Here is a 27,637-nt window from a genome sequence, read left to right as displayed (position 1 = left end):
AAATTTTTTTCCCCTGCTCCATTAATTTGTTTAGAAAAATGGATTCTAAACACAAGAGCACTGAACCTGGTCAGGACAGGGTATGGGCTGAACCAAAGCCAGCACTTAGAAGCAGGGCTCTTTGGAGCACGCTAATTGCCAGTTTGATTTGCTCACCTCTTGATTTCCCCTCCCAGGCAAGGGGAGGGTGGCCTTGACTCAGAGGTTGCCTCAGGTTATCTACCCCTCCCAGGCAGCCCTGAAGGGAATCTGTGGGCTGAGTTCTGGCCTCAGCAGGGCTGGGCAGAGGGAGCAGGCCTAAGGAAGCCCTTCCAGGCCAGCCGAGCTCTGTTCCTCAGCTGGGCTCTGCCTGCAGAGACAGGTCAGTGGAGTTATTCTTGGTGCTCATTAGCACTTACACAAGCTGTGGAATTCTTCCAACATTGCTAAGTGGGCCCCAGAAGGCTGCAGATTCAACCCTGCTTTTGAAATCTAAGAGAATCTAAGTAGTTGACTCCAATTCCCCCCACCCTACTCAGGGACCCCCCACCCCATCCCAGTGCTATTGCAGGGATAGCTGGGAGTTAGAGAGTGTGGTAACCAGGGGCAGCTCCCCCAGAGAAGGACAAGACCGTGCTTTCACTGTACCTGACGGCAACCAGCCCCCAGGCCTGTCTCTTTTTTATCTGCTATGGACCACTGAAGTGAGAGGGGGGAATCATGCATCATTTACTCCAGGGTCCTGACAGCCAGAGCAAAGAATGAGGGCAAGGCCTGCCATCCGGGTTCAATTCAATGAGCTCTGTGACCTCAGGAAAGAGGCTCAGGCTCTCTGAACATCACTTATGTCTTTATCACTTATGTACCTTTCCTGCCTTTCCTGGAGAGGACTAGAGCCACCCATGTGAGTGGGTGCTGAAGTTTAAGGAAGCATATCCATGACCAGCCCACACTCCCAAGAAGTTTGGCACTGGGTCCTGGGTCCCCTGATTTTTTCCATCTAACAAGCCTGTTTTCCTGACTCTCTATTCCTGTATGATATTATTTCTCAACTCCAGAGCTTCTCCAAACTCCCCCTGGGAGACATGATGGCATGGTGGGAAATGGACCTGCATGGGCTGTCAGTCAGTCATGCTGAGTTTGAGCCCCATCCTGCCCTTGCTAGCTGAGTGACAAGGTCCAAACCCATCTGAGCTGGGTTTCCCCAGCCATTTAGACTGAAGATAGTTAAGAGCTCCCTTGCAGGGTGGGAGTGAGATTATGACCTAAGTGAGGAGCTTCATAGAGAGTCTGGCACACAGGATGAGATTCTGAAAGAAGCCTCTTTTTTTTTTTTTTTTTTTTCTGGTCAGGTGAGTCGACCTGGTCCCAAGAGTCCACCATGATTGTTTGCACATGTGCCCTGGGTTGGGTGCTTCTCTTTCCTGTTTACACACCCACATCCCAAGATGCCTCTGATGGCTCAGCCCCAGCTCCTCTGTTTCCCATGAGCTGTGCTGTGAAGCATCCTGGATTCACTGCTTCACATACAGTTAGAACTTCAAGAAAAAGTCCAAATGATTTTAGAACAATGTTTTAAGCATTCGTAAAGACAGGAACTAGACTGTCAGTGGGCCAAGGCCCTGAGAGCTGTGAAATGTAGGATATTTTGAAGTTGGCTCAAGTGGGGTTCATTAGTAACTGAAAGCACTTCAGAGAGGACCTCTAGAGTACTATCCCCAGACATCCACTGGTGGACCCACACAGCCTTGTACGGGAGTTATTCTCAGGAAAAAGGGAGAGGCTGGCTCTTTTGTAAGGTGTGAGCTGGCTGCATTCACCATCTGGCTGTCACTCTTATCTCAGGAACCCAGTGGCCAAGCCCAGGGCCTTCTGGGGCCTGCTTGCCAAGGAGGAAGCTGAGAATAGTTCCATGCTCCCCACAAGGCACAGGGAGTGGAATCTGCTCTAGTCCGGGCGTCCTTGGGGAGGGCTGGGGCTCCCTTCCTGTGACTACCCTGCAAGCAATCAGAACACAGTGTAGAGAGCACCGGTTTTCTGAGTCCGTGTGGGGCCAATTTGGGAAACGTTTGCTTTCTCATGAATGTAAAAATCTACTTATGTGATGAAAAAACTATGAAATACCTGTCGGCTGGTGAACTCTCATTATGTTTGTTTTTTTCCGCTTTCAGGAGTGAGTGGGACTTCCACCAGAAACTGTGCTTTCCTGAAAACCTGGATAAGCCATATTTTTAGCTTTTAACTTGATTTATATATTTATTGTTAATTTCCGAAGAGGCAACACGAAGGGAGGAGAAACAATGAGGTACTTCTCCAAGAGCTTTGCAAAGATAGTTTCATTTGAATTCAGCAAAGGATTACATTATAACCTCACCAGCAAATATTGTGCCCACCTGCAGTGAGAACCATCGAAAAGATCTCTAAGAATACGCACAAACTTCTGTGTTAGTTTTTGCTTGCTTGGAAAGGTCAAAGGTCCACAGTAGATTTTCATATGACTTCCCAGTGGTCTTTTTGGCAGAGAGAAGCCAGCCCCACCTAGTGCCCAACAAGTCACTGCCTTCCAATGACTAAAATTTGTTTTTGTTCCAGCAGACCTCAAAAAATACATTCCTCACCTAGAAAATATGAAGCAAGTCCACAATTTCCCTCGGAAAACATATTGCATCCATAGCCAAAGGGAGATTTATAGCCCTTCCCCTATTTTATGATCTATACTACTCTGGTTTAGATCTGGAATGCCTACCAAAGGCTCGGGTATTAAAGCTTGGTTCTCTGCTTGGTGCTATTGGAAGGTGGTAGAAAGTTAGAGATGGCACTTAGTGGAAGGTTTAAGGTCAAGGGGAGTGTGCTCTGGAAGGGGATTATAGGACTCTGGTTTCTTCCCCTCTTTTTCATGTCTCAGCACACGATGAATGTTTTGTTGTGTCACACAGTCCTGTCATGATGTGCTGCCTTACCACAGGCCCCAGCTACAGGGCCACCCAACCATGGACTGACACCTTCAAAACTGTGAGCCAAATAGTTGACTTATCTAGGGTATTTGTTAAAAGCAAGGGGAAACTGACAAACACAATTGTTTTACTTATAAAGAAATAACAAAGCCACGGACAATAAGACCTCCTGGTGTTATTGATGGCATGCTCCAGGTGACTTAATGCATAGTTTAAATCATCTTCTAAAGAGATGGTTAGTGAGGGACCTTTTCAGAAGATTCTGTGGCCTCCTTTTCCTATTCCATTGGGAAAATAGACTCAAAAGCCAGGGACAAAAGGGTAGAGGGATTACACACTGGGGCAGAAGGGTCACTGGATTCTGTTGGGAAGAGTTGGTAAATAGGGCGTTCTTAGTTTCTGAGCTATTCTCATGGGAAAGGAACAACAACGGTTATTTAGCTCTGGTGGGAAGCTGGGCTAAAAGTGAAAAGTTACCTAAGATAGATGTGGAAAGGGTTAGGGGCAGGAGCCTCAGATGAGGCTTGTTCTTAGGATGGTATGGTCCTAGGTTTTTTGGCTTGGGGAAAACAGCCAGGGATAAGGACAATGTTTTTGCTATTAATTATAACAATACATTTACCAACGTAAATCATCAATCTCTTGAAGAAAATCTGACTATTATGCTCTAATTGCAGGAGGTGAAGGGCATGGTGGGCTGTTGGTCTAACCAGCCTTGCTCAGGGGAAGTCCTTTTCCAAACTGCACATTTAGTAAGCACTTCCCGATAACCTCACTTAAGATATTCTTCTTCTTCCAAGAGGGACACTACAAAATATATGAGCACAATTTTTCTCCAATAATTTCCCTGTCTGTGTAGGAGTACAAAATAGAAGCAGGTGCTTATTTATTTTATTTTTAAAGCTCTCCAGTTGCTGGGGACAGCAAAGACTTTTGCCATTTAATTTTTGTTATTATTTAGCTTATGAAAATGTATTTCTTAATCCTCTAGCTATCTATGTTCCCGATCAGAAAAAGTATAAACTGGTCTATCTCTGGCACTCTAGGACCACAATTTAAGACTAACAACGTGGCCTATATACAGAAGGTAGTGCAAAAAATGCACAAAGAGTCCTCATTTGTGGCAGGGTGAAGCCACAGATCCAGGCTAGGGAGGAAGAGGAAGGAGGATCTTGAGTTTAAAGCCAGCCTCAGCAACTTAGAGAGGCCTTAAGCAATTCAGCAAGAACTCGTCTCTAAATAAAATATAAAAAAGGGCTGGGGATGTGTCTCAGTGCTTCTGGGTTCAATCTCTACTACCAAAACCAAAACAAAACAAAGGCATCTGAACTCTTATCCACCAGTGGGTAGGGCAGAAGTTGTCTTACGCATGGAGAGAGCTAGTCCAGGCGTTTGTAACACAGTAAAACATGAATCCTGTTGCAAGTCATGGAGAAACCATGCTACACATTTTGGGTGCCTCAGAAGCAGTCATGCTTTCCAGGGTAAGATGGGGAAGGATTAGAGTTCACTCTGAAGCCTAGGGCTGCACAGCCATCTCACCCTGTGATGAGGCTCAGTGCTTATCTGATAGTAGAAAGTTGGTGCCAGGCTCTGGGTGTCATCTCTGCTGGGGATGAGTTTTCACTTGGCTCTGGGTTCTTAGGTATGCCCCTTGACCTCCTTAGTTTCTATTTTCTTATTTGTATAATAAATGAGTCGGAGGAGACATTCTTAGGATCCCTTGTAATTTTCCAATTCTACTGTATACTTTCTTTTTTAAAGTAGATTTCTTCAATTGGTAAAATAGCAAAGTTAAGTCCTAAAATAAGAGGATCCCTTGTTTTCCTATATTTATTCTGCCTTTGTGAATGAGGAGGGGGAAACCTTTCCAAACTTTTCTTAAGGGAGAAAAGAGAGAGTAGTTATCTACCTGGGCTCTGGGGTTGGGGGCAGGTCCCCTGCGTGGTCAGGGCTACTTCAGGCCCATGGTGAGGGGCCATCAATAGTGGTCACCTGTGTGCTCTGCAGTTCTCCCAGGAGAGAGTCTTCACTCCACTCACCCCCAGCACTCTCCCTGCAGGGTGCCTCTGGGCTGCATCAGGCCAGATGTGCCCTGTCCTTAACTATGGCTTTCAGATTTGGCTCAATGCTTTCTGCCAAAGAACATTTATTTTCATGACTTTTATCAAATAAATTCACACCAGAACAATAGGAAGATACAAGAAAGTGTCAAGAAGCATGAAAACAAAATCAGCCATAATCCTATCAGCTATAGCTATTTTACATTTAAATGCATTTTATTCTAGGTATTTTTTCCCCTTAACATGAATCCTCATTTTCCAACCTGCTTTTGTTTGTTTGTTTTTTGACCCAACCTCACAGAACATTCCCATGTAATTAACTATATCTGGCTCCATTTTCCCCACTGTTTCCCTAATCCTTTTCTCTTTGTTTTCCTAAGTCAGGAAATTCCACCTCCACTCCTTCCTGTGCTATTACCTGCAGGAAGTGCAGCCATCTCCATCCATCACTCAGTCCTATCATTCTTTAAGGTCCTGTGTCCCCCATGAAGCCTTCTGGGACCACCTTGGAGGGCTCTCCTGATTGTCTTCCCATCCCTGCTACCATCCCTTTCCCTGGACTCTGGACTCCTGAGCTGAACCGTCAGGGTGTTTTTTATGGTCATGTCCATCAGGCAGTGAGGTGACGGTAAATATTTAACAATAGGCTCTCTATTGTATGCATAAAATTTATACATATAAAATTTTATATGTATAAAATGTATGCACAATTATACATATATACATACATATATATACATATACATACATTTATTATTCATTTTATTGCTATCAAGGATTGGTATTAAACAATTTACGAATAGTGATAAAATATACGATACTCTTCATGGTAAACTCCACACAGCCAGTTGGTTCTCACGGAATGCTTTTGTTGATTTTTCCTTTGCTTGATCTACTAGGAGATAAGTTGTGGCAAATGACAAAATTTGTAATTTTGATGTGAATACTGGTTGCAATTTTCATTTGTTAATGAACAAGAAAAAATAAAGCAACAAAGATGTATCCTAGAACTTCATTCAACAGTTACATGAGTTATTTCTTTTTCTGAATTAGATAATTGTTTTTGAGTACTAGAGGAATATTGCCTCAGATTATTATTTTTTTTGTTATTCATAATCGGAACAATTATGGGCACAAAACATTTTTAAGTTTAATCTCCATTAACATTTTCTTCATGACTTTGTGAAATCTAGACCAGGGGCTGGCAGTCTTTGACCTGCCATATTTGTCCCACCATATGTTTTTGTAAGTAAAGCTTTATTAGAACACAGCTATGTCCATTTGTTTATCTGTTGTTTACAACAGAAACTTTATGATCTATAAAGGGGAAAATATCTACTGTTTGGCCCTTTATGGAAAAATTTGCTGACCTTTGTTCTACAGAGTCAGTAAAACAATAGATCAAACCCTGATTTGTAATATTTGTAATTTCCATACGCAAATACCACCATTATGGCTGCTATTAAGCTGCTGATGAAACACTAATGGACATGGAGTTGGGAAGGGATACATTTTAGCACATCATTATAGCGCATTTTTACCATATAGTGCAATAAATGTAAAACCCTAATGACAGAGATAATAGCAAACTGTAGTAAAATAATTAGGAACAGAGGAGTTTTGAGTATTTATTATTGTTGTTTTTTTAACATAACTTATTTCATTTTAAGTTTTCTAATTTTATTTTAAAGTAATGGCTGTTTAAAACTCAGCTTGCAAAGTTTTGAAAATTTAACCATTGGCTCTGTGGGGGTGAGGGTTTTGATTTTCAGTTGGGAAAATATGATCCCAGCCAATGTGGCTGGACTTCTCACTGAATCCCAGCCCTGTGGGAGGTTCTGCACAGGATGAGGGCAGGGGAGGCTCTTGTGCTCCTCAGAAGACTTAATCTTGAGAAAGGACTGCCCTTGTGTAGCAGCAGTTCCAGCCCATATGTTGACTAGAAAATTGTAGAGTACTCTGAGCACTGTAGGGGGTGTAACCATGACCCTCCACCCACCACATGTGGAACTGAGTCATTCTGGGCAGAACCAGCCAGAAGGCACAGATGGTGCCCTGACCCCACTTGACCTGGGCTGGGTAGTTCATAGAGCTGGCCAGTTAGCCTTTTAACCAGAAACCCTAGCCCTCTACTTTAGAAGTGCCAACTCCCACTCCACTCCTGCTCCCACCCTAGGAGAGGGCTGGCCAACTGAAGCCAAGTCAGGGTTTCCTGGGACCATGTGACCTTGGCCTGGGAAGATAATGGTAGTGTCCATGTGGCATCCTCTGGGCATGACTGATCTGCAACAGTTGTTTTTTTTTTTCTCTAAGAAAACCCCAGGCCCCAAACCCTCGCCTGCCAGCTTCCCAGTGGATCTTGGAAACAAACTATATCTCTGATTAGCCACCCCAAGTTCACTCACAGTTGGAAGATGCATGAAACAGCAGGGAGAGCACAGGTACATAGGAGCTGCTGGGTGGGGTCCCCTTCCCATCATCATCACTTCAATACTCTATGACCTTGGCCTTGTCACTTAACCTCTCTGCACCTGTTTCCTTGTAGGTTTAACACCTGACAGAATCATTGTAAGGTCCACTATGGTAATGTATATGAAAACATGTGTGAGAGAGCAGTCAAAAGGACTGGGACCAGAACCTCTGCTGAAAACATCAGGTGCTAAACAACCCATAATCTCTAAAGAAAGTTGCCAGCAACTGGAGTAAGATTCTTCCACCTCCAGGGCTCCCAAAGGAGCAGGGCCATTACCATCACCACCTCCCCCCAGTCCACATAGATAGACAAATGGGAATAGAGAGAGAAGGAGATACTGGGGGAAGAATTTACATCTGTCCCCCTGATTGTTACTCTCCTCGTGAGCCAAGTTGAGGGAGCCATCAGAATCACTTACCAAGAATGCAGGTTGGGGTGCCTACAGGAGGTAGGAGTTGGGGTGTTATATAATTGGATGTTTGCTGAGATGTTGAAACTCTTGGCCCCGTTTGGGATTTGGTGCTGTGGGTTTGGTGGTGGGGTTTTGAGAAGAGTATGACTTATGTCCCTGGAAGTTTGTGGAACTGTAGATGAATGCGAGCTGTGCCTACTCCAGCCGTATGAAGACAGGAGGCTCAGACAAGTGGGGAAGAGAAGGGCTGTGCCTGATGTGGGTGGGATCTGTCTCAGTCTGTTTCCTGCTACTATAATAGAATACCAGACTGACTGAATTATAATCAAAAGAAGTTTATTTATCTCTCAGCTTGGAGACTGTGCAGCCTTAGCCTGAGGGCCTGCATCTGGAGAGGGCTTTCTTTCTGCAGTATGACATGGCGGAAGGGTAAATAAGCACACATGAGATAGAGAGAGCAAGAGCGGAACACATGTGTGCCTGAGAACTCACTTTTATAACAAAGCTACTTCTGAGATAACTAACCTATTTCTGCAATAATGGCATCAATCCACCATGAGAGGAGATCCCTCTTGGTCTCTTAAAGTCCACCTCCCAATACTGTCACAGGTGGCAGTTAAATCCAATGAGCTTGGGAGGGGACATTCAAATCTTAGCAAGATTCCCCCCCCCACCTCAGTTCTCATCAGCCTTCAGATGGTGGGGAAGAAGACCCCAGTCATTTCTGAGGTTCTACTAATGGGAGGGGTGTGGACCACCAGGGAGGACAAAGTGGCTCACAGCTGCCCTTCTTGGTGTGAAATGAGCTGGGGTCACACAAAAAGGTCCTTGGAAAACCATACACACTGTCATACACCATCATGTTGGCCAAGGCCCACCAGAGTGAGCCAGAACAAGACCAGACAACCAAGGAGGGTGTATGTGTGTGTCTGTGTCTCTGTCTGTACTCCATTTTCAGAGGTGATAAGCTCTGAAATTTCAGAGGTGATAAGGATCACAATCAAAACATAGGACTCCCAGCTCTCCTATCCCGAGGGGCTCCAGTGGTCAGAGGAATGAAACGGCAGAACCAATCTAGCTCACCCCCACTTCAATCCCCATCCTTGTTACAGAGGAGAGAAGAAGAATGTCCACCAGATATGAGATTCCGCCTTTAGAAGAAAATAAAATAAAAAGACTTTTAATATCAGGATCTACCAAAAATTAAGGACCCTGCCTAAGATACTATTAAAGAATGGAGAAGAATAATCTGATAGTGCATGGATGAAGGAGTGGGTGGGAGAAATAGAAAACTCTTTCACAAATTTATACCCTTTAAAATTCAGACTGTTCATTAAATCTGTAATGCAAATCTCAGTTTTTTGTAGTGGGTGGTCCTTTTGAACTGAGTGAATTGGATCAAATACAGATATAGATCAGTGGTTCTCCAACTTTGGTGCATGCCTTGAATCACTCAGAGGACTTGTTAAAACAGTCCGTTGGGCCCCACACCTGGACTTCCTGATTCAGTAGGTCTGGGGTGAGATGAAGAATTTTCATTTCAATAAGCTCCTCTGGGGATCATAATTTGGGAACCACTGAGGAATAGACTAAAGCATTATTGAAGTGTGTATTAACACAGAGAGTCTTAAAAGCAGGCCTCTGAGCATCCTAGGAGGCCAATAAAAATGCTGGTTTTATGTATTTCACCCATCTGCTTTCTTTGAAAGGAACAGTGCTTGTAAGTTGCCTTGGTCCTCTTATGTGTTACAGAAGAAACCTGAGAATCCCAGTGCCCTCAAATGGCTGAGCATGTGATGTCATCCAGGAGCCCCCCCATGAAGCCAGCCCTGCCCAGGTAGATCTGCTACTACAGGACACCTTTGAGCAGGGGACCAGTGTGCATGGTTAGGGATGTGTGAGCAGGGACAGGTAAGCCAGTGTTGTCCCTGTGGGAGAGGAGCATCCTTGCCTCCCTGCTCATCCTCATGCCTCACAGCCAGTCCTCTGTGCCCCTCCCTCTCCTGGATCCTGCTCAGTCTTATTTGGGTAAAGCACCAAAGGTTTGGGCATTGTTCCCAAACCAGGTTCCATCAGAGGTTCCATCCTCCTGCCCATGATAATCTATCTCGGGGTGAGCACTGGCCAAAGTCTTCTCTGGAACATCTGTCAGAGGGTATATGATAAGGCGCAGTCTCTCTGGAGTTTTAAGTTCTAAGGACCAAGGAAATCTGGGATTCTCCAGTGCTATCACAGAGGGAGGGAGAGAAGAGGAGGCGGGGAGGAGAAAGGAGGAAATGGATCAAGGGGGTAGAGAGAAATTAGAGGGACATGATGACTTGTTTAGGGTCACAGATCCAGGTGAATCTGAGACTTATTTTGGACATCACTGTTATGTAAGGAAATAAACTCCCTCTTTTGCTAAAGTTAATCTGAGTTAAATTTCTGTCCCTGTGACTTAAGGTCCCAATGGATATCATCACTGGGTGTTTTTACTCATCCTTTTCCTGTTTCCAAATACGTTGACTTTCCTCTGTTCCTACTGCTATCCCTGTCACTGGGCATGGGTCACTGTAACAGCCTCCTGACTCTGTGAGAGTTGGGGCATTGGTTTCTCTGGGTGTGTCCACTCCCTAATAATGGCTCCTGAGTGCCAACTTTTGCAGTTCACTGCACTCTGATGGGGAGGGTTTGGGGCAGCCTGGCTTTGGGGGCACCATGGTTCTTTCTAGCACATTTCCTGGAGGAGACTTGCAGTTTATTGCAGTGTCAGGTCCCTGGCAAAGCAATGCTGTCATCTGCCTCCAAAGGCCTTCTCATGTTCAACATGGAACCCCAGAATCTATACCCCTTTGTTGCTTTGGGCCCAATTTCATCTGAAAGCCTTGATTGTGGCAGGGAAAATCTCGTTTGGACTTTAGTACTGCAGGCTCTGTTATCAATACCAGGAACCTCCCTATAATGTCTGCCTAATAGTCATTAAAGCAGGACCACAACCTACCAGCTCTTTCTAGCAACCTGGGCATAGCTGACCACCCAGTCAGGGGTGACTCATTTAGCACTTCACAATAGCATTTCACAATAGATTCAGATTTATAGTGTATTGATGGAAATTGACCTTTAACTGAAGATTTCATACAGAAGGACTAAAAGTATTTATTGCCCAGTGAAACTTAATGAAGTTCCCTTTTAGATAGTGTTATTTTCCCAGAGCACCAAACATTGCCGGCAGCCTCATTTCTCTCACTCACCGTCTTTACTACTTCCCACTCTTGTTCTAAGCTGGTGGGATCTAGATCTGGCCCCAGTATTAGTATCATCTGGGACCTTGGTAGAAATATACATTTTTGGGATCCCCCTTGCCTACTGAACCAGAAACTCTGGAGAGGGGCCCTGGGGTACAATAAGCTTTTCAAGGTAGATGGAAGCACACTAAATTTGATAGCCACTGATTGAAATGATTCAGCTCCTGCCTCAGTTTTCATAAGCAACACAAAAGACCAGAATATTCCAGTATTCTTGCTCCTCTAGCAAGCTCCTAGGGTATCTCAAGCCTGGCTTAAACCAAGGACTTGAACTCAGGAGTCAGGGGCCCTTTGGCTGTTGAAGTGCAAAGGATCTCTCCAGGTGACCTTGGACTGAGAACAGACTGGTTTCTCTTGTCATTGTTCCAGAGCCTCAGAGAATACAGGACTTTCTGAGAGATGATAAGCAGGGTGGGGCTCACACTGCCAGACCAACAGCATGAAATGAAATAAAAAACAGCTCCAAGGGAAGAAATATTTAAACCCATTTCTCCTAGCAACCCACATGGATTATAAAGCTACACTTATCTTTCAAAGTAAATAGTAATCAGTCCCAAGGAGCAAGGAGACTTTCAAATAATGGCTAACATGTGTTGATATTGACAGTGACCCATAAATCTCAATTTCTTTGGAAGAGAATGTTGGGTGGCATTTTAATTCTAAGCCATTGAATGAGAAAGGAGTGAGATTACTCTGCTGTGGCTCTTAGTGGTGCATTCTTGGAAATACAACCCAATGAACATGGAGTTAAGCACTAATTGATGGTTTCCAACATGCTTCATAACACTCCATTACCCAGACGAGGAGCATGACAGCTGACACGTGGAGCAGCTGAGCCTGGGGTACATGTAGATTGGCTTCTACAGCCATCTAGGAAGGACGGGGGAGCCCTGAGGTGCCTCCCAAGAATGCCTAATTGTCCCTCCTCCCCAGGGCACCCACCCTGTTGGTGTTCCCACTGCCCTGGTGGGCACCCACGGAGCACTTTGGAGCCCACCCATCCCTCTACAAGGTTCCTTCTGCTTCTCATTATGTATGGCTAGTCCCAAGATGAACGTTGTCCTCCAGGGGGACAAGAGGCCTTTCTTCCACTCATTAGTTTTGTTTTTGTCTGTAACGGCTGAAAACTGGTTCCTGTTCCCTGTTCTGCCATTTGTAAAAGGCATTTTAGTTAATCATTTATTTACATTTGCCTGACACACTGCTAAGGGTTTTTATATATGCATTATTTCATTAAACCCTTATTAACTGTGTGGCTTTGGACTAGTCATTTGTCCTCTGTGAGTCTATTTTCTCTCTCTCTCTCTCTCTCTCTCTCTCTCTCTTTGTTGGTGTTGGGGATCAAACCCAGGGCCTCATGCATGTTGGACAAGCACTCTATCAGTTAGCTATATCCTCAGTCCTTTATTTTAAAAATAGGACAAATGACAGCATCTAGATCATAGTGTTATGGGGAGATTAAATGGAATATTCTGGGGAAAGCACTTATCAAGGCCTCACAGTGGGGACGATGCCTCCCCCTGCTGGGTGGTGTCAGGGCAGTCCTCCATGTTCCTGGGGCCTGAGTGCCTGTGATCTGGTCTAGTTCCCTTCCCCAGGGAGGGAATGCATTTGTTTCCTTGACCTCCCACCCCTGAGGACAGGGCCTGATGGAGAGCATGTGCTCAGCCAATGTGTGTGAAGTTGGTGAGAAGGAGTACTGTGCCATGAGCCCCAGAGACCCGTGGCCCTGACTAAGAAAATAGAGCTGGGGCCTTGGGTGGGAAAGTGACAAATGCCTTAATTCCCTGCTGGGCGGGAAGATGGAGGAAGAGTTTCAAGACCTTTTGTCAGAGAAGAGGGCCATGAAGATCTTCTAGCCTTCCAAGTCCAGCAAGGGAGTGATTTACCCAAAGTCATACAACCATTTGGTGACAAAGTTTGGACCATAATTCACAGCTAAAATTTGATAGTATGGGCTGTGCCTGACACAGGAACTTCTTGCAAAGGGCTTGGACTTCATCAGCAACTCAACAACCCGAAACAGGCAGCACACCCCAGGGAAGGCTACCTCTCCCTGGTTACTTAGCACCTCCTGCCTGCTCCCAACCCCATCGCCCCAGGACCAGTGCTGAGCCTGCTTCAAAGGTGAGGCCCACACTAGTTGGTTGGGCCCCTGTGCCTTCCTCATCAGGTGGGGAAAGGCATCAGGATCAAGTGTGAGAGAGGAACGTGGGGAAGGATCACACCTTGGATTCAGGTAGAGCTCAATTCACACTCCACCCTATTCCTCACTAGTCTGGGCAGCAACTAGGCTGTGTCAGCCCCTGTTTCCTCGCATGTAAAACAAGAGTAAAAATATCCTTTATAGATTATAGGTTGTTGTAAGAATTCAGTCAATTTATGCAACACGTTAGACATAGTAAAGCACACGCAGCTGGATTTGCGTCAAAGGAATGTGTCTTACTCATCCTTTTATTTCTTCCCATCCCCTGTTCCTCTTGTGCTAGCTCACTGCCTTATGTCTAGTAATAAGTGCTAATTACTAGTTCACTGAGTAGGTGAGGAGCTATTTAGTGTCCTTTAAAAGACAGTTTCTCAAAGTGTGGTGCTGGGGCCTGTGGCATTGGCGTCAGTTGAACACTTGTTAGATGTGCAGGAACTTGAAGCCCATCTCAGATCTGCTAAAAAGCATGTCCATGTTATCAAACTTCTCAGGTGACTCCTATGCACATTAAAGTTTGAGAAGCTTTGCCTTAGAAAGAATCATTTGAAGCTGGGGTAGCTTAAAACTCCCATTAAGGTAGTGAGCACCATGGGGAATTCATATTGGACAAGGTGACACCAACTCGATACGTGTGATATATATCCCTCCTCCCCTCTTGCTGATCTGGAAGTGGTTTCCTGCCTCCATGGAAACCCAAAGGACTTAGAATCACTTCCCTGAGATCCATAATGGGAACAGAGCCAGCTTCTCATGGGCCCCTGTGCATGTGTGTTACAGAGGAGGCCTGAGGTCTGGCCAGCATCTCTGGCTTTCTGTTGCTAGCCCTATCCCAGCGGTAGAGCACAGTCTATAAGGAAGAACCCAGGTAACTTTAAAGTCCTTCTGTTTCTAGGTGTGGAAGTTGGGCAGAACTGTCCTAGGTCTCTTATACCTTTGGGATGTTTTCCATGACTTTCAGCAGGGCGGTGGAATTGCCAGATAAAATGACTTAAAACTCACTAACTTTTAAAAAGTGTACCCGGCCTGGCTTTTTGACAAGGTGGACAACATTGGACATTCTCTTGTGTCGGGCAGACTCTACAACAGCTTAAACAGATCCTGAGGATGCAGTAATGATGGGCCGAGTGCTCCCTGGAGTCACTCTCACCCCAGCAGGGAGAGAGATGCAGGCAAATAATGAAAGAGCAACAAGTCAGGTGCCTCAGAAGAGCCATCAGCAAGGGGTTTGGCGCCAAGTGTTGAGGACTCACAATCTCAGCACAGGAGAGATGAAAGGGACAAAAAAAAAGAAGAGGCAACTTGAGAATCTTGACTGGGTCCTGGTGTGAAAAATGCCACAAATAAGATTCTTGGCACAATTGGGGAAATTAGGATATGAACTGGATATTGGACAATGTAAAATTATTTTTAATTTTCTTAGGCAATGATACTGGGGCTATGTAAGAAAATGTCCTTATTAAAAGATGAAGGCAGATGTATAAATATTTAACACTAAGTTATTGTGATATCCACAACTTTCAAACAGAATATGTAGATACATGTGTGACTCTCTCCCTCTCCCTTTCCTCTCAATGGGTTGGATCTCCAGCACATAGACATAAAAATGTACACACATGAATAAAGCAAATACATCAGTGTTAACAATTACCAAGCCTATCTGGAGGGAGTATGGCAGTTCACTGTATCTTCCTTTAAACTTCTTTTGATATTAGAATACTTTTGTAATAAAACACGGGGAAACACCTTGGGAGTAGTGTGTGAATCAGGTGAATATTGTAATGATAGGACTACTTAGTAAATCGGTGCTTACAAATGTTTGTTTTATGACTAGCAGTGAAGAGTTGAAAAGTGTTTCGTATATTCTTACTTCGTCTTCAGAACAGCCCAGGGGAGTTTCAACGAATCACCTCATTACTAGTGAGTCACTGAGGTCTAAAGGCCTTAGGTGATTTTCCCAAGGTCACCTGTGGTGTAGCTGGGCCTCAGACCCAGGTCTGTAGACTCCATATCCAGTTCTCACATGCCCACCAAGGCCTCCCTAAGGTTTACTTCAGCTAAGCCGGGAGTTCCCGCCTAGGCCAGGAGCCCAGAGCCCAGACATGAGGTGGAGCGTGGGAGTCTGTCCTTCCAGCCCTTGTTCTGTCCTTGGGTGCTGGCTGATTCTGCCCTTCCTTTCGGTCTTGGCAGGGGTGAGGGGAGGGGAGGCAGGCATGGCAGGAGAAGGTGGCAGCTGGCCTTGGGCCCTCTCTCCTTGGCCTAGGCTGGATGAGCCTAGGCAACGGCCTTGTTGAACACAGCTTGTGTGGGAAAAATACTTCTCACAGCTGAGAAGTACGTCTTGAGCTCACACTGAGTACATCGTCTCCGCAAAGATGATGGCTCCTTCCGGCGCCATGCCAGAGGGTGAGTTTTATCACTTACTTGCAACATGAGCCAGATAAATGGCTCCTTCTTGGTCTCCTGCCAGTTATTGCTTGTGCTGCCAGAAAGTCTTAATCACTCTGTTGAACGGGGCTTCTGCCCCCTCCCTTACTTAGCCCCCTGCTAGCTGCCAGCTGGCTCCTATGAGCCTCTGCTGGGTCCTTCCGTCCTGCACCCCCTTAGCAGAGGCCCCTGTTTGGGCCTGCTGTGGACTTACTACTCTCTTTCCAATCTCATGTATATTTATGAGTCTCTTTTCTAACTCTGAAGGCCCTTAGGAGTTGTTGCAGCTCAAATAGAACAAAGATATATTTGCAGTGTCCACAGTATCCCTAGACTGTAGCCCAGGAGCTGGGCAGAGCAGGGCCTTGAACAGTGTTTGCTGGGGGCGGGGGGCTGAATTTTGAACTCCTTAAATTTGTATCTTGAAGTTCTAACTCTCATATCTCAGACTGTGACTGTTTTTGGACAGAGGTCTTTACAGAGGTGACTCAAGTTAAATGAGGTCATCGGGGGTGGACCCCAAACCAACATGACTGGTGTCCTTATAAGAAGAGAAAATAAGGACAAAGACACAGAGAAGGAGATCCCGTGGAGACAGAGAGAAGGCGGCCATCTGAAACCAAGGAGAGAGGTTTCTGGAGAAATCAACCCCAGGGACACCTTGATCTTGGGCTTCTAGCTTCTGGAATCACAAGAAAATAAAATTTCTGTTGTGTAAGCCACCCAATCTACTTCCATATTTTTCTTTCCCCAAAACATTTAGGTCCCAATACCAGGTAAAGTAACCATTGCAGGATTCCTGGCACTGCGATGACCTCTCGCATTGGTGGGCATGTGAGGACTGGGTATGGAGTCTACAGACCTGGGTCTGAGGCCCAGCTACACCACCTTGTCCACATTCTGGCTGTTGGCACCCAGAATGACAGTGAGGACTCATGAGAGGTCAGAGGTAAAGGGGGTCAGCCAGGCAGTGCAGGAGGTGCACAGACACTGAGAGACCTCAAAGACATTACCTGAATTCACTTTGTGTGAGAGAACATGAAACCTAACACCACAAAACCAGCCCTGCAGGCAGCCAGGCCATGATATTCCAGCTGAACTCAGACAATCCACATAGAATATCAGCATGTGCACAGGACCCTGAATCTCTGTGTTTGCGTCAAGATGGAGAAAGCCACTCTGAGACCCAAAACATGACTATACCTTCCCCTCTTCTGGCCTATAGAAACGAGCTTTGGGCTCCTGTATCAATGCCCCCTCAGCCCTGCTTCATCTTCCCACCTGCTATCAGTAATAGCCTATTACTGATTAGGCTAATAATTACTTAACAACAAGCAATTCATAGTTATTTGTGATAGCCAACCATTGAATTGCCCTCCTTTTTGACAGAATACAACCTAAAGAACGCCCCTGTTCTCCAGCCTTCCTAAGACTCATCCAGCATAAGCCCAGGTCTTCTAAGTATCCGCTCTCCACTTCTATCACTGGGGTGCCAGGATGCCTCTGGGGCTCCCCTTCCCTTGTAGTAAGCCAAAGAAAACTAACTTCCACGGGACATCATGTGTGTTCCAGGTGATCTTTAGTTGGCAAAACTTTTTTTTTTTTTTTTTTTTTTTTTTTTTTTAAGAGAGAGTGAGAGAGGAGAGAGAGAGAGAGAATTTTTAATATTTATTTTTTTTTAGTTCTCGGCGGACACAACATCTTTGTTGGTATGTGGTGCTGAGGATCGAACCCGGGCCGCACGCATGCCAGGCGAGCGCGCTACTGCTTGAGCCACGTCCCCAGCCCTAGTTGGCAAAACTTTACCTCTGTAAAATGAGGCTAGTAATAACTACCCAGCACTCTTTATAGCGTTAGTGTAAGAATCCAGTGATAATGCAGGTGGGAATGAATTTTGAAATTTCTGTTGGTCTATAAATTAGCATGATGTGGAATTTCCAAATGGCTCCCTTTTCAGACACAGAATAAGAGGAAGATGGAAGATTTCTCTTCCAGCTTCTACTATGTGTTAGTGTTTCGGTTTCATGATGTAAATCCCTCCTATGATTTTGTCTTTGAAACAGCAATTAACAGGAAAACTTTAAAGAGATCTGCCCAAGGCTGGGGCCTGCCTTAGAGGAAGAGTTGATGGTGTCTGGCTGCAGGGCCAGGTGAGGTTGTAAAACTGGTGATTGCCTGAGCCCCACCCCTGCCTTTTCTTGCTGATAATGCTGCTCCCCTTCAGGGAGCGGCTGGGGTTCCTGCCAGGTTGGGAATTAGGGCTGTCAACCCAGCCTGGAATGGCAGCCAGCAGCAGCCCTCCCTTTCTCTTAACACCAGGCTTAACGGTGGCCTTAGCTGCCCCCAGGGTGAAGGCTAAACTCCTGACGACTACCTTGAGGACCTCTCCTCGGGCCAATTCTTTTTACCGCCCTACTCTGCGCCATTTCAAACTCTCATGGATTCTCAATTTCACCACCATTTGTCACACCTTTAAGTCACAGCTGGTTCATATTTTTCTTTCTGTTTACAATGTCCTTCCGCTTCTTTTCCTTCTAGACTCTTCTAGAAAGCTTTCTGGGCTGACTTGTCTGGCCTGAGGGCTTTTGTCATGTTTTGTACATAGTTACTTGAACTTGAACACTGATAATATTGTGTTGAAACTCTCTCTCTCTCTTTCTCTCTCTCTCTCTCTGTCTCCTCTCTCTCACACACACACACACACCCCTGCAAGGTGCTGGAGACCCTATCAGATGGAAGCTTCTTGGTGAATAGAATTGTGCTTTTTTGCACTGACCACAGGGCCTGTAACTAGCAGGTGGTTAACAAATGCTCTTGTTTGCTGCTGTTGATCTCATTTTTTACTATAAAGTAGCATTTTCCCCCTCTCACTATGTTGATTTCTCTTGGGACAAGGGAGCTGGAACATTTGTCAACTGGAAAGTTTTTCCCAGTCATGGCCAGTCAACTGAGAACCCACAGGCCCTGCCCAGCCCTGGTAATGCCCAGCTCATGTGAAAAGAATTTTCTTGATCATATTTTGAGGGGTGCCAAGGAGTAGCTCAGAGTCGATGGTTAATTAGCTACCACAGTGACTATTTTTCTACCCATTACAAGGGAGTGTCAGCTCAAGGAGTTTTTCTTCATAAACTGCTTTTTTTTTCCCCAGCATGCTGATATTTTATTTTGAAGGAATACATCCATGAATATCATGGATTAAAAAATATTCTTTGGATTATAGTTGCCACTGAGGGAGATATTCATGTGGCTTCCCTATCCCTTCATCCCATAGTTGGAGAGGAAGGCAGGTTTGGGCTGGAGGCTCTGTGGGAAGAAGGCTCTGTGTTTCTGTGGGAAGAAATGATATCTTCTGAAGGGAGCTTGGAAGTCAGGAGACCTACGCTCAACTCTTGGTTCTTCCATGGACTCTTTTGTCTGTCTAATGGTTCTCTGTGATCCCCGGGCCAGCACTATTCACTTGAAACTTGTTAGAAATGCCAATTTCTAGGTCTATCCCAGGCCCACTCAATTAGAAACTGCAGACGAGGCCTAGAAATCTTATTTTCATAAGCCCTCCAGTTGCTTTCTTTTTCACGCTGAAGTTCCAGAACCACTGCTGTAGTCAAACCCTTCATTTTGAAGTAAATGCATTTTTAAATTATTTAAATCATTAAACATACCACATACATACAGTGCGAAAGCATTACACACACAAAATTCGGGACAGAAAAATCAAATATAAGCACAGAAGTACAAATATTTTGTACCTCTTTTTCAGTAGTTTTTCCTCTCAAACTCACATTTTTAAACATTCTTAATCACCAGACATATACAATTAGGTTTACGGCTTTTTCCTCAATGTCAGAACATAAATTCTATGTGATTTTGTCACCTACATATTTTCATAAAACGATTTTTTTTTTTTTGTGGCCGCCCAGCACACCATTGCATAGCCATGCCACAGTGCTCTGTCCTCAGGCCCCCTGGTGAGAGCTGGTGCACATCCAGGGTAAAATGCCATGTAGCCACAGGAAGGCCTCCTCTTCCATGCGTCTGGGCCTCCTTTCATTTTTCCCCGCCCATCCTCCAAAGCCCCATTGGGTAAAAAATAAAAACAAGTTACCAATAAGAGGGAAGTGAGATTGGCTAAAAGCCTTCAGTTTTCCAGAGTCATCCAGAAAAAGATTCTCCCAAACTTGGAACCTTTTCCTGGAATCCTGAAGCTGCCGAGACATCACTGCGCTACCTAGTGGTCATAACTAAGAATTGCACCGCCTCCGGAGATGCGGGTGGGCATCTCCCGAATCCTCCCTCCGGTATGGTGTGTGAATGACTGGAGTTTGTCTCCTTCTCCCCGAGTTCAGTGCCTGAGTGTGAGCCCAACTATTAATTTTGCCATGGCTCTTCCACCCCTTGTAAGATGGACTGGGCTATGTCCCATGGTCTGCTTTCCCCAATGGGGATGAAGTCCAGCCATAGCTCCCGTGGCCCTTTGGTAGGGTCCAGATGTGCTTCCTGCTCTTAGCTAGACCTTTTCCCCAGTACAGGGGACACCAATTTTCAGCCAAGAAGGTTCCACTCTAAAATGAAAACCCTCCTTGGAACCAGTGCCCTGTCACCTTCCTGGCTGTGAAAATTGCTTATATCCCTGTTGTAATGTGGACCCCAAGGATGTCAGGGGATAACTTTGGTGGAGGTTGGAGCGCTCCTATTCCCTTGGATAATGTAATTGGAACTTATTAGCCTGTCTGAAGACCAGGCCTAAAATCAGGCCAGCATCTCACTGGCCTCTCACTGCTCAGTCACCTGTGAGCATCCAGCAAGCCTTGGAGCATGTGGCAGCTGGTGGAAAATAGGGCAGGGAAGGCCACAGTGGGAACTGGATATCAGACTTCTGGCTGGCTTGTGACTCAGGTGACTTGTGTATACAGGTTAGTTTCCAGGCCCTATGCTTTCAACAATCAGCCCTGAAGTTTCTGTTTATTGAGTTTAGAATTAAAGAATGCAAGTTCAAGTCCTGAGTCCCTGAGAAGGGCAGGTAGGGTGGAAACCAGATCTGTTTTCTGGCCTTAGGTCTTTTCCAGGGGAGATTCCCCTCAGGAGGGCTCCAGACCTGCTCAGTTATAGGACCAGGAATTCTGGCAGTGGGTGGAGGATCTCATGCAGAGGAAAGAGGATTTCACTAGAATGCTGGAGGCTGGCCCTCTGCTATGGCGGATCTATATACGGTCCCAGATACATTAGTTTCATGTCTGGACGCCTCCTCAAATATTAGTCATGAATGATGTTATCTTCACTGATGGATGCTTGTCAGGAATTAGCAGTTCCCAGCCCCCAACCCCCCACCCAACCCCCCATTTAAAACTTCATTCTTAAGTTTTAAATGAGCTCATATTGCTGACCACCCCTCAGGTTAGCAATATGAGCCTGACAGACTGCAAAGATGGGTGGAGGTGGCAGATCTGAGTGGTCAGTACAGGATCTCTTTCCAGTGGTGCTCTTGAGAGATGGCAAATCCAGGAGTAATATCATTGTAGCTAATTGGGGTCTTTTACTTAAAAAAAAAAAATAAATAGCATCCTTCCTCCAAATCCCTGCAGGATCTTAAAGCCTTTTATGTATCTCTTAGTATACTTCTAATCTCTAGTAACATACATGTAGATACTTTTTTCATAGTTATGACTCAACACATAGGTTATTAAGTCCTGTCCTCCCCACCATTACTGCCTGTAAAATTTCCTCATATTTATTTTTAAAAGCCATAAGACCTGTTGTTTACTGAATATTTTGGGAAGTCACAGATCCCTTGGATAACCTGTCAAAAGTTATAACCTCTGTCCCTTTCTCAAAATGCCCTTACACATAGCCTTGGGGTCATGTCAGGAGGTTCTAGGATTCTCTGAAATCTGCCCTCTGGGCTGGATTCAGCTCCCTGTGTTAAACCAAGAGTGTCTCAGGGTCATCAATAAGCCTTTTATTTCTGAACCCCATATTATCACCCTCAAAGACTTCTGGAACTTTTAGAAGTAGGCCATTAAAACAATGTTTGCTTTAAAGGCAGACTTGGCAATAGCCAGACTCCCTGTCCTTAATGGTTCATTGCTGGTCAGTGGAGGTGTCTCCAGTTTACCTTTCTGAGGTATCTTCTCCTCCTCCTCTTCTCCCACCTCTTTTCCTTCCTCTTCCATAAATGGCCTTTTAGAAGGTGTTTGGGTTTGAAAATCCACTTGCAATTTATCAGATCTGTACCTTTGCTTCTGCATAGGAAAGCCTCCTTCTCTTTTGGCCTCCTCCTCCTCTGGGCCCTGCTCAAACACTACCTCCTCCTGGGAGTCTTCTGCATACCCTGAACTAGGAAGTGAATTCTCTGACTCTGCTTGAGCCTCTCTAGTGGGCACCATTACGTTTCATGCTCTGGTTGAGAAAACTTTTTATAAATGTGTCTAATCTCCATCATTAGACACAGTACCATGTGCATTGTATTTGACATTCAGACTGTATCATTGTAATATGCCTCTGTTCCACAAGACAAAGTTATTTTCAGTAACATATATGCAAAGATTAATAATCATCACTTTCTTGATTCATTCTTAAGTTTTAAATGAGCAATTAAAAGAAGAGTAAATTTCAAGTAAGATATTCAAATGCAGTAAAATTTTTCCAGTATAAGCCCAAATTTCTACTTTACAAATAGTTCTTATACTTCACAGTTCGTGATCTGCTTTATTGCTTTAAATTTTAAACACAAATGAAAAAGTCTTGGCTTAGACTCACAAAGGATGACAGAGTGAAAGTAATTAAAGTTCTGTTTTGTGTTTGTAGTCACCATGCTATCTTTTTTTTTTTTTTTCTTGAGTCTGCTGTTTAAATGCAGGTAGTAAACATCACTGGGGTTGGAGACATCAGATGTGCCCAAGTGAGTTGGAAGGAGTTTGTACCATGACACTCACTCCTACAAGGAGCACATCTCTCTCTAGTCTGTATCAGGGACAACTGCATAACTGGGGGTTATTTAAATTAACTGTATAACTGGGGGTTCTTTAAATTTTGTGTAGAACACAAAACTTATTAAAGGATAAGGGATAAAAGTATAATCATTTGAAGTTTACACATTTACACATATATTAATAGAACCCAACAATAACTATAGATTTTATTTAGATCAAAAAACTATTTTTTTTTTTTTTTTTGCTGGGAGAGGCTTTGTTTTTATCAAAGACATTATTTAGAAATGTGATAATGAAAGATAGATCAATTTTTTGGTCCTAGTATTGTGTTTAAATTCTCCAGGGACAAAGGCTCCCTTATTGCCAACTTCCAGGGCAGATAGCTGCCACCTCTCCTGCACTGTTTCATCCCTGATGAAAGTCCCAGCAGGGACAGGGCAGGCCGTGGGTCCTCTATTTTAAGTGCTGCTTGCACAAATGCAATGGTTCTCAGTGTGGATCAAGGCTCCAAGCATGCCCCCTTCTTCCTATAAGTGGGGTCCAGATTTTCTTCATAGATGTAGCAACATATCACAATAGATTAACTCCAGACACAGATAAGAGAACCCAGCTGTCTTCTATTAAGCCGGATATTAAATAGATTTGCAAATTTTCTTTGTAAAAAAAGTCACTCTTTTGACTCATCTTTTGGATTATTATTTGGAAAATGCAAGTTATTTTTTTATAAAATTATGTTATATATGTTAACATGTGATAGTCTTATTGTTATTTAAAAGCACTAGTAAACTTTTTTAAAGAGTTCTGTTTTAATTTCCAACAAGGCAAATATTGATAGCTGAATTCCACATAAAAATAGCTTTTGGGGGTTAACGGAGACAGAATGTTTGGGCACACCTTGCCTTGTGTGTGGCCCAGGCTCATGAGTGACTGAATGGATGGGCTCCTGCCCCTTCTAGGCTTTGGCAGCTGTGATGGGGACTGAAGGCAGAAGATGGGCACCTGAGGCAGAAGAAGGTGGGATCTGGCAGGGTCCCAGAGCAGCTCCACCTACCACTTGGAACAGTGTTGGTCTGGAGGCAACATCAGTGGGGTACATCTGGGACTCAGCAGTGAGGGCTGGCCACAGGGTCCAGTGCCATGGGCATTCAAGAAGTTCACAGTATCTGGTCCCCCTTGGTGCTGACAGTCAGGAACAATGGTCTGAATCTGCCTCCCTGTGAGAGGAACTGAGCAGAATGCTTCTTTAATGCCCTTTGGCTACCAAGTCACTGGGCTCAGGCACAGTGCAGAGGGTTGGAGCCTCAGGACATGGAGAGGCCCCAGGAACTTCCACCAGCTCTTCCCTGATCATCTGTGGAAACCTGGGCAAGACACTCAATTGCTGGGTTATTCAAACATTGGGTGAGTGTGAGATAAAATGTTCACAAAGTGCTTGACACATACTGGGTGTATAGTATGTGAACGAATCTGCTAGTGAAGTATCGTTAATAATACTCAGAAGAAGCAGCCTGGGAGGGGTGGGGAACAGGAGGAAACGACCTCATCTTGGCTTTGACTAATGTCATTGAAGCTTGGCATAGACCATGGTTCTTCAGCTGTGGCATCTCAGGTCAGATAATTCATTGTCATGGGCTCTCCTGTGCACGGTGGGAAGTTTGGCAGCCTCCCTGGCTCAACCCACTACAGACAGAAGGGAAGCACTCTCTCTGCTCTGACAACCCAGAACATCTCCATACATTGTGGATGTCCCCTGCCGAGTAAAAGTGCCCCCGCTGGGAGCCACTGTTAAAGAAGCTCATGTGCGAAGGGCTCCACCATAGGATGCTGGCATCCCTGCAGTTCCCCTGGAGGACATGGCACCAGTCACACGCACAGAAGGGGCTCACACCTTGCAGAAAAAATTCTGCCAAGAGAGTCTGGTTTCAAGGGAGCAAGAGGCCTCCTGACGCTGGTCCTCTTTCCTGAGGAGCCCTCCTGCTCATCATAGTCACTTCCCTCTGCTTTTGAATAAACCTGGGAACGCAGCAGGATGATGAGATTTTTGAGAAAAATCTGGATGACACCCAGACATGGAGTGGAGGTGGGGGAGGGAGGGTGGGGGATGGGAGGGGGAGGGCGTGGCGGCGTTGTTCCTTTCTTCAACCTCTGCTTCAGCACTGGTGACTTAAAGGCTCAAATCCCACTGGCAGAAACAGGTCAGGCCAGTCAATAGTAGAAACTATGAATAAAGTGAGGTGTGTTCGCCCATCTGGCCATTGCTGAAGCTGACTTTGAACTCACTATTCTCCTGTCTCAGCCTCTGGAGCCACTGGAATTACAGGTGTGAGCCACCGTGCCTGGCTTCTCTGTCACTTTTTGATGATCTCTTGCACTGTTCAGGTGAGGTGTGTGGCTCCAGGAGCCCCAGAGTAGGAGTTATGACTACTTGAAACTTCAGGGTGCCTCTCACAAACGGGACATTGAATAAAAGAATCAAACCGTGTAATATGATGTATTAAGAACTATGTAATGTTTTGAACGACCAATAAAAAAAAAAAAAAAAAAGAATCCAGATGCCAGGGAGCACAACTATGTGTTTCCACTAACAACAAATCCCCTGCTAGGCAAAGCCAACTGTTAAGGCTCAAGGGGCACACAGAGGTGGCTGTGGGGTGCTGGTTCCATTTGCAAAAATTCATGAGGACTTAGGGTATAGGTTCTTTTCTAGACACTTGTTATATTTCAATAATAATAATAATAATAGTCAACAACACAACATTGTGGGCAAAAGGCAGTGATTTAGTGAAATCCCTGTGAACCCAGGGAATAAAAGTCCACCAGCAATTTTACCTGCGCTTAACTTATTATGTACAGGCCATTTTTGGATATAGCTTTAAAATGAGATGATGAATGCTAAATAATTAGCATAGTGCTTGGCATATGAAATGCTCTGTGAATAGTACTAATTAATACTACTAAAAAGTTAGTAAGTGTAGAATGTAGAATAATAATCAAGTGCAAAGGAACAGCTCTTTTTCTTAAAGGGGAAAAATTTCTGGCATTTTTCAATTACATATATTATTAGTAAATTCCTGATTCTCAAAGATTTTTGGAACTCCCTACAACATAGTCTTGGAGGAAAAAAAAATCCTCAGCAGTTATTATCTTGTTACTCATTTCCAACAAATACCCATCATTTGGACAAATTGTTCAGGTAATTTCATATCTGTCATTTATTATTATTATTATTATTTTTGGTACCTGGGATTGAATCCAGGGGCACTCAACCACTGAGCCACAGCCACAGCCCTATTTTGTATTTTATTTAGAGACAGGGTCTCACTGAGTTGCTTAGCGCCTCGCCATTGCTGAGATTGGCTTTGAACTCACTATTCTCCTGTCTCAACCTCCAGAGCTGCTGGGATTACAGGCACACACTACTGTGCCCAGCCTATCTGTCATTTATTGATGATCTTTTGCGCTGTTCAGACAGGAACCTGGACTTCACTTACCTGATTTAGCATTTGGATCTATTTTTGGCCATCAGTCTAGTTTATGAAATTACAGACAAAACAGGAGAGGTTGCTGGTGTATTCTTCAGGCTCCAAGGAAAACTTGGGCAGAAAAGTCAAGACTAGAAAATGTGCAGTAATATCCCTACTGTAGACCTGACTAGAACTAGAACTGAAATCCCTCCCTGTGGAGAGAGCCAGGCAATTCGACAATCCCAGCAAGACAGAGCATTGCATTGCATGCTGTGCTCCCCAGCTGCAAATTAGATGCCAAATTAACTCTCAGGAAGATCCCAAGTCAGATCATTCTCCACTAAAGAAATCTTAGTAAGACTGTGTCGGCATCAGAAATGTGAGATACTTAGCTGCTAGCTGCAGGCGCTTTTACTTTTACTTCCAGAGTAATTGTCTAACATTTTAGTCCTGTTTATATAGTGCTCCATGTCCCTTGAACCTGTGGTGCCACTAATAGAACCACCTGGTATGCTCTTAAGCATGCTGTCCCATACGATCAATCTCTGTGACACAAACTTAAAAAAGAAAAATCCATGCCCATCTCCAGAAAAAAAAGATTAGCTCTTACCTGGTTCCAGGCTTCGTCCAGAAGTACTTGATTGGATAAAGATGCATAAAACCAAGAAAATGGAGACACACAGGGGATTTCCCATTTTCTCCTCTCTCACCAAGGGTCCGAGGTCTTCTTGCTAATTTCTGGAGCTAATGAGACCAGAATGTCTATTGATACTTTGCTAGGGAAGGCTGCCATTAATTATTAACCTTTAACATGTTGTCTAGTGTGTAGCTATTTCCCTTGTTGCCCCCAACCCCAAATCTACTTGTATCTAATACCAAAAAGATCCATTCACAAAAGTCTCTTTTAATTCTGATACATTTTGAAAATAAAATATCTTGTCATGTAGTCTTAACTTCTTGGACCAAGGTCATAGTTCCAAATTAATCAATTTAAAGTTAACATGTTGTGTTTGGAAATCCTGTCAAAGGTCAGGCTAGGTGGCTTCTACATTGCCCAAGTCTCTCTCTGACAGCACTGCAAGGCAGATGCCATCTCACCTCTTTCAAATTGCAGACTAAGCTTCAAGAGTAGGAAAAGCACCCTGCTATGCTGCGAATCCCCAGAGGGTCCAATCTCTCTTGAGTTGGGCACAAGTGCTGATGCTTGTGGCCAAAGAGTGGTAAGGCAATGTTTCTACAGCTGAAAGGGACAGAAAGCCCTACACCTCAGTGTAAGGAGTTGAGGGAGAAGCAAAGATACCGTTGCTGAAGATCCCATTGAGCGGTGGCCCCAGAGTAAACAGCGCTTTCCTCCTCTGTTTAATTAATGCTCAACTGAGGAGAGGACTGAGAAGCAAGGCCACTCGGCAGAACCAGGTAGGGGGATGGGAATGTGGCAGTGCAGGGCTCTTG

The 27,637-nt window shown here is 44.7% G+C and overlaps 1 protein-coding gene across 1 annotated transcript in view; it reads right to left on the bottom strand.

Moving 5' to 3' along the window:
* Lipc (lipase C, hepatic type) overlaps positions 1 to 26,910 on the bottom strand; it is a 130,527-nt gene extending 103,617 nt beyond the window's left edge. Inside the window, exon 1 of the mRNA XM_026384860.2 lies at positions 26,796 to 26,910. Within this exon, the coding sequence (XP_026240645.2) occupies positions 26,796 to 26,880 (85 nt within the window). The 5' untranslated portion in view covers positions 26,881 to 26,910. The remainder of the gene's footprint in view (positions 1 to 26,795) is intronic.
* Between the last annotated feature and the right edge of the window lie 727 nt (positions 26,911 to 27,637).

The sequence above is a fragment of the Urocitellus parryii genome, chromosome 6 (genome assembly GCF_045843805.1).
Source record: "Urocitellus parryii isolate mUroPar1 chromosome 6, mUroPar1.hap1, whole genome shotgun sequence".
Lineage (NCBI taxonomy): Eukaryota > Metazoa > Chordata > Mammalia > Rodentia > Sciuridae > Urocitellus > Urocitellus parryii.
The sequence above is the reverse complement of the archived record's forward strand: the minus strand, read 5'-3'. Positions and strand labels throughout refer to the sequence as shown.